At 35.1% G+C, this 8,174-nt stretch overlaps 1 protein-coding gene across 9 annotated transcripts in view; it reads right to left on the bottom strand.

The window, feature by feature from the left end:
• Window positions 1-1,999: 1,999 nt before the first annotated feature.
• The window catches only part of LOC126378387 (transcription factor 12), a 65,597-nt gene continuing 59,422 nt past the window's right edge, over window positions 2,000-8,174 (bottom strand). For all 9 annotated transcript variants that reach the window (XM_050026705.1, XM_050026700.1, XM_050026701.1 and 6 more), the window contains one exon: window positions 2,000-7,695. In XM_050026705.1, the coding sequence (XP_049882662.1) occupies window positions 7,645-7,695 (51 nt within the window). In that variant the 3' untranslated portion in view covers window positions 2,000-7,644. The remainder of the gene's footprint in view (window positions 7,696-8,174) is intronic.

Genomic DNA, 8,174 nt, shown 5'->3' with positions numbered 1-8,174 from the left:
TGGTCGAAACAACTGTGTTAGTGAAAACTGCTCTTAAAATAAATTTGGTGCAGGTCCGGTACCGGGGTTTGAACCGCCCCGAATTCTTCCTTTACTCAACCTCATCAACCCTGGTCTCCAGGTTACTATTGAGCCGCCAAAGGCATCAAACATCAGCAAGTAGTAACCGGGACTAACGGCTTAACGTGCCTGCCGAAGCACGGAGTATCTTACGAGAATAGCGTGATCAGCCTGTAAATTTTGTGATATTATGTTGCCATCGGGATTCGAACCCGGGACATCCGTGTCGAGAGCCCAATGCTCAACTACTGAACCACGAAGATGACATACAGTGACAGGTATTCATTCAGTCCATCTTTATGTCCATCATGTTAGAAAGGACCCAATCACTCTGTCGGTTTTTACGACAAGTCCGGGAAAATTAGCTGTTGAAGAACGCCTTACAATTTTTATTCGCTTCCAGTGAGCGGCATAACAAATATTCAATGCAAATAGAAAGTAGGAAACAGCAAAAATGTCTGTTTGCCGATTTCAAGTACCAGGAGCGCATAAACGCTAGGGGGTGTTCGAGTCACTCAGTATCTATCTTGACCAATAGAAGTCCTATCTTGTGATTGGCTAAAATTCCAACATACTTACTGACAAGAATGTCACTTTGAGCCAATCAAAATCCCTGCGAATTTGAATTTTTGATTAGTTGACAGCGAGAACTCCTATCCTGTGATTGGCTAAAACATTTCAATAAATTTCCGTTTAAATTCACACCTGTCAGATTCAACCAATCAAAGGCCTGAAAAAATCGTAACAGAAAATTATTCGAATCTGCGGGTAGTTGAAAATTATAAGGTTAGTAGTTAGTCAGCAGGCATTGTAGCTGTTAGAGTTATACACGTCTCTTTCGTTCTAGGCTGTAATAATATATTTCTGTCCTTGTCAAATTAATCACTCACACGACGCATCACACACTCAAGCGAGTGCTCTCGTCAAGTCTCGCCGAGGCTTGTGCTCGATAGGCCAGTCCGCGAGATCTGCTATTTACACTCTCGCAGAGATTGTACACAGCCGCCGAGTCACGCTACTTCTATTAAGGTATGCGTTCCTGGTATTCGATCTTCTTCTATCGTGTGGGTTGTGAGGTGAATTACCAACTTCATCAACCCTGGCGTCAGGGTTATTATTGAGCTGCCAAAGGCCACGACATGGCTCATGTAACGACTACTTACACAGTACCTTCCGAAGCACAGATCATCTTACTTTCGGCATCTTAATTTTGATAGTTCCTCATACTATTTGAGTAAACATATTGTTTTGGCTATATTTTTACACTATAACCCTTTGCGCAGTATTTAACTGCAAAATAAAAGTGTTAAGTATATTTAAACCCCCTAAAAATCGGAAAGAAAACATCAAAATCAAAACTCCCGTTTTCCAACTGATGGTTTTTCTTTTTCGTAACTCATCCTTCAGACGGGATACACTCCACGTTGCTTCAAATTTTATAGCAATCGACCTATAGTTTTTATCCTCATTAAGTAGTAAAATAGACCATTATTGTTAAAAGAAGAAATAAATAATAATACCTTATGGTTGTCTGGAAGAAATCGCTTTAAGCGATAAGGCCGCCATTTGCCATGCACCTTATTAAGAGTCTTTTTGTAATTATTTCTTTATATTTTGGTGCAATAAATAAAAACATTTATTAATGTGTTGGATGCCACATTACATTTTTTCCGTGCTGCCGAGCACGGTCGCACTCCAGCTTTTTTCCCACTCTAGCAAATGACGGTTCAGCGCGACAGAAAAGGATAAAAGTATAGGAAAGTACAAAACGATGCGGCTAGAAATTCATCCTACGCTTTCACGCTTAGCTTTTTTTTGTCGTAACTTGTCGTAGACTCGTCTCGGATGGTATTCACTACTTGGCCAAACAAGTGGCGAACACTGAACCCCACATCACTCCTCATCTACAGCTGGGTAAAAAACAAAATGAAACACGAAATTAGCAAAATGAATGGCACATTTATATTTAATTAATATTATTCATTTTTATAATTAGACCTTTTGTAATTATATTTTACTCTATGCGCTTGAACTGACAAACAAAAATATCAAATGTCTATGATACACGCCACAGCAGTGTGGCCAGGTGGAAAAATATAACAAAAAAAGAAGCCTCGTTTGTACAATCTCCAGGATTTTAAACTTCCAGTGCCTTGGACCATTCATAAAAAAATGAGCATTTTATAATAAATTACGGTTTACGTACCAATTAAAAAAAAACTGTCATCCTAAAATAGTAAGTAGCTGTACGTACAGACAACAAATTATATAATAATAATAATTATTAAAAAAACTTAAAAATAACGCTAAATGGAAGAAAAGTTAACTAAACTAGGGTCATGAGACACTTACAGCTAGCAGTAGAATATTGAATGAAAACTTCTTGACCTCTCCCTCTAACTACGAGCACTTGAAAATGTACAAAAAAAATACAAATATATTTTTTTAATATTTGCTTAAATTATTATGCTTTATCAATCCGCAATCAAGCAGCGCGGTGGAGTATGCTCTATACTCTTTCTACTGACAAGAGATCTATTCCCACTATTGGGACTTGTAGTGAAAACCTCGAATTTTTTGAAAAATGATTGTCTCATGCGATTGTCTTAAAAAAAACTCCGAAATTCACTTTTTTTTTCTTTTTTGACGCGACTTATCGTAGATTTGCCGCAGATGGCATTCACTACTTGCCCGGACAAATGGGGAGCGCTGAAGGCTCTCATCCGGAGAAAAGGTTTTTTTTCGAAACGCACACCCTAATCTCATTCCGGGTAAAAAGTGAGTCAAAAGTCAAAAATCTATTTTATTCATTTAACCATAACTTTTTATTGACAGCATATTTTTAAATGCGGTCTTAGTATTTATTACTGAGTATTTAATGAGCTATTCAGTTATATAGGTCTTGTTAGTGGACATTTGGACCACTTTTGGCCAATCTCCTTTACCCAGCCAAGAAGAGTTATTTCCTAGTATCATATCTCCTTAGCGTTATCCTGTTATTCACTACCGCTTAGCTAAAACCTGAAGATTTGACAGGTCCGGTTTTTTTATATAGGTTATTTTATTTATTATTCCGTTACCATTATATTTGTACAACATTTTCCTGTACCCAAAGATTGCCTGGAAGAAATTGCTGCATGAGCAACAAGGCCGCCTATTGTGCCTTTCTGTATCTGTTATCCTTATCTCTGTATCTTGCGTCCATTGTGCTCAATATTTTATCTATCTATTATCGTACTTGATATTCATTGAATTACAAAAACATTTTATTCTGATTAATTAAATCAATCCTGACAGAGGGCAGCAGTAACTGTCAGTACTATTCAGAGGTGGACAGGAGTCCTAGTACGGCTTTGTAATAGACTACTCTGGGCGCCATCCCACTTGCGTCAGACAGAGTACTGCGGGGTGGAAGGCAAGAGGGAAACCACTGCCCTATTTTACCCTAAAAAAATTGCATGGAAAATGCTGCACGGACAAGAGCGTGGCTCTTAAATTGATGATGATGAATTAAATCAATATTCAAGTGCTCGTAGTTTTGTTGAAACTCCCACGCCCAGCGGTGGGACGTTTACAATTTTGGCGTCAATTCCTTTACTAACCGTTTTTTTTTGTTTGTGAGTTTGTTACATATCTTAGTGGCTTAGAATAAGAGATTTCAATAGTAAATCCTTTTACTAAAGTCAACATAACATACTATATTCCAATTGGTAGTCAAAGGTACATCCATCGCGAGATGAAATAAGTACCCAAAACTCACCGAGCTTTCAGTTAGACCACAGTTAGTAAAGTTTTATTTAATTATTCTTCAAAACCTATACTTTTTAACCCAAATTATTATATACAAAAAAAAAATATTTTTTCTTTTTTTTTTATATAAAATAAATTGGGCCTATATTATGTCCACCAATGCGCAATGGAGCAACGTGGTGGAGTATATGTCGTATCTCTTTCGATTACAGGATTCCAATGCCCAGCAGTGGGACGTATTTGGGCTGTTGATAGTATCAAATATTATGTACTAAATTCGTACTTTTTTACAACAAACTCACAAACAATAACATCAAAAACGGTCTAGTGAAAATGCGTTAAATTAAAGAAACATATTTCTATATAATACAGGCAACTTAAATTACTTCCACAATGGCTCCTTACATTTATTAAAAAAAAAAAACATTTTATTCAAAATGAAAAGCTTTTGTTTAAAAATATAAGTGTATTTAAAAAAAATCTTATTGTCTTTTATGACTGCAAGTTGTCTGGCTCACCCCGTTACGGATCACGAGCGCGATTTTTTTAATTTTAAACTTTACACGAAAGTAGTATTAAAGTAGCAATGCAGTACACAAAAGTAATCCATTTTGAAAAAAATGGCATATTTTTCTTTTTTACACGGAATCCATTGTAACAACTATCAATGCTGTACTTTACTCATAATCCATAGACTACTGATCCAGTACAAATTGTAATTGTAATAATTTTATTGTAACTTATATATTTTTATAATATATGCATATAAAATAAAATCAAATAAAAAAAACACTGTCATGTTCTAACTGTCATACGGGTTAGCGCTATAAAAACTTGCTATACCGAATTTGGTAAAGCTTTTGTGATAGGTCAATTAAAAAAATATATATTTTCTTAATTGACCAGGGTTATGGTGATTTTTTTTACAAACTCATACTGGGGGTCCAACAGTGGGATGTATATAGGCATTTTGTTGCTCCAAGTATATGACGTTAAAAAAAATATTACAAAAAAAAAAACACAATGACAGACCAATAAGCCAAAGTTAATTGAGCTTCCACAATACTCCAATATTTACAAAATAAAAAAGTAATGATTTTTATTATGCGATTCGTGGAAATATATTTTTTTATTAATGAAATGGATTTCAGTAAGGATTCCTTTTTAATTTGAAAATAATAAAAATATTCAGAGATACTTCCCGAAAGCCCGATTTTTCTCGGAAAATATCTCATGTAATATTTTTTAATGTCAACACAATTATATCATATTAAATCAATTTTTAGCGTAATAAATAAAAGAAAATTTCCTTTTGAAATCCTCACTGTTATTAAACTGCAATAGAATAATAATTCAGTATACTAAAAAAAATATATTTTTCCTATTATCTTGGTTAGGCGAGCATTTACGGAAATTTAAAAAAAAAACTATATTTTTTAGTTTACTGAATTTTACTCCATTTTGTTTTTCGAAAAATGTCAAAACCGAAGTATATTTTTGATTAAAATGTCCTGATTTACTGAAAAATGTCAACATAAAAAATAGCTACCAAATAAAATCTAGGCAAAAAATTTATAAAATATATAGATTTTTATAATAAAATAATACCTTATTTTAGATCACCTGGACCTATGTATATGAATGTATAAACATACAGACACTTCACTGGAGGTTTGATACAAATAGAAAAAAAATCCTTAAGTACGTTCTTAAGTTTAGCAGCCATTTTCATCAAATACACTTAACAATTCGTGATGGTTTTTATTTGTAAATGCGTAAAAAACATTTATGGACTATTTTTCTAAAAAAAAAACTAAAAATGCTGTAAAAAGGAAATCGTTTTAAATAAATTGATGACATTTCTTCTTTGCCCGAAAGATAAGAAATGTCAAAAATTTTATTTAATCAACAAAAATCCACAAAAAGAATTTTTTTTGTAATAATATTTTTTACAGCGCAAAATTATATTTTACGCATTTACAATAATAAACCTAACGAAAAAATACACCACATATTCGCACCACAAGCAAACATTCATTTCTCAAAATATAATTAAATTGTCGTATCCTTAGCACTCGCGGTAAGGAGTCCATTTCCGACATTATTGTCGAGCTAAAATGACAAAAAAAAGTTAAATGTGTAAAAAAACAGGACGGTAAGCGGTGGCGGCGCTAAAAAAAATCCTCAAAAATGGACTCCCAACTCCTAAAAAAATACGCTTTTATGGCAGCGGAAAAAAATCGATTTTTAAAATTGTAATTAAAAATATCTTTTTCTTAATTATTATTAAACGCTATCCCTATACATAAATGTAATCTAAGCTAATATTTTACAATTTCTGGATTTCATGTCTTTGGGGTTAAGACAGTGTACGTTTGTCAAAAAAAATGAAGTTGTTTTTTTAATAGCGATCTTGGGCGTTTTACTTCAGTTAAAGTATATACTATAATAACCTACAGCTAATAATATACACGCTTATATTACTATAGTCCAAAATACGAGTCACTACGCACTGCTTTCAACACTTTGGGGCAATTTTTGACCATACAACTTAAAAAATAAAATTATTTTTTTCACAATTCGAATTTCAAGTCACTAGCTTCAGTTAAAATATAAGAAAATTCGCTAGTTGATAAAATACCTGGGGAGTTAAAAAAGACACATTGAACCAATTCATCTAAAAAGCAATATTGCAACTTGACATTTGCGCATTATTAAGAAATTTCAAATAGCAATATTGCTTTTTTGGATGGATTGCTTCGATGTGGTCTTTTTAACCCTCCCAGAGAAAGGAAAGTAAAATGGAACAGCTTAGTCACAAGACTACAGACGTCTCGAAAATACCTAATACACAGTTAAAAGTATAGACTGAATCAAATGACTTGAAACACCAAATGTATATTCACTGGGCCACAATTAGAGACATTTTCTTTAATTATAACTACATTTGTGTTTGTATGTTTAAAAAAAAACAATATTAAAATTATATTTTGACATTAACTCTCTTGCCCGAAACTTTCAGAGTGAAAATGTCATTAATAATTTAATTTTATGGCAACATTTATTAATCATATTGTCACTTCGAACTATGTTTTCATTGCTCAAGTAACTTGCTAATATTTTAGCAATAACTTGCAAGTAAATCTTGATTAAAACACGGCTTCAATAATGGCTTATTTTATGTATAAAGTCAGTTGTAAATAAAAATATATAATCTATTTACAGTGTAAATGAATATAAATACAAACACACATATAGTTATATCTCTGTCTCCAGCCAGAAGGCCCAATTCATAGGCCAACAGTCACTTAAATTCATGTTTGCTTAAAACGAACTTTTTTTAAACCTTGGTTTTTCCTTGACCACTCCACCTGAGGGGTCACATTTTTTCCTCTACGGTCATCTTCGTCTTAATCTCACTTTAATCTCTGGGGTCCCTCCGGAATCCCTGGCTCATTCTCTTATACATCTGTTTCTACCTTTCTTGTAGTTCCAAACCATTATTAGCCCGGAGTTCATCTGTATTCCTCAAAAACCCTTCTACTCAGGGTCACTTATATTACCCGGAGGTTATTCTATCCTCACAGTATTCCTCAGAGATCGCCTCTTTCCCTCAGGTGTCGTTTATATTGCCCGGAGATCACCTTTATCCAATCAGGATTACCTATATTCCCTGGTGAACCGTTTAATCCCCTCAGGGGCAATTGTTTCGCCCAGAGGTCACTTATACAGCCCAGAGTTCCCTCAGGGGTCACCTATAAGGGCCGGGGGTCACGTGTATGGCCAGACAGTGTGTGTAGGCTAGGGCAGCGCGTAGGGGCGGACGGGGAGTCGCTATTGTGGCGGGGGACCGCTCGGGGGCTGCCCTGGCAGTTGGCCCATGCCCTGAGGAGAAAAAACAAAAATTAATGTGTGTTTGCTTAAAATGGTAACTATTCTTCTCTTCTTCTTATCGTGTGGGTTGTGAGGTGGAATTAACAGCCTCATCGACTCTGGTGTTAGGGTTTTTACTATTACTCAATGTGTAATAGGTACCTAATCAAAAGGGCGTAAAACGACCTCCACCAACCCGCAGTGGAACAGCTTGGTGGAGTATGCTCCATATCCCCTCCGATTGATTGAGGGGAGGGCTGTGTGCTAATTTATAATATATAAATTGTAAGCTGAATGAATATGCCGCAGTAGATTTGCCGCAGATGGCATTAGCTACTTGGCCGGACAAATGGGGAGCGCTGAAGGCTCTCACCCTGTACAACGTTTAAGACAACAGGCCTGAGGGTGCCCAGTTGGGCGCGAACCTCGGCTCAGGGCGTCGTCTGAGAGGAAAAATATTTGAAAGAATTAATCGACCCTAGTGGGTCGAT

The sequence above is a fragment of the Pectinophora gossypiella genome, chromosome 26 (assembly GCF_024362695.1).
Source record: "Pectinophora gossypiella chromosome 26, ilPecGoss1.1, whole genome shotgun sequence".
Lineage (NCBI taxonomy): Eukaryota > Metazoa > Arthropoda > Insecta > Lepidoptera > Gelechiidae > Pectinophora > Pectinophora gossypiella.
This window is presented reverse-complemented; position numbering and strand designations above follow the sequence as displayed.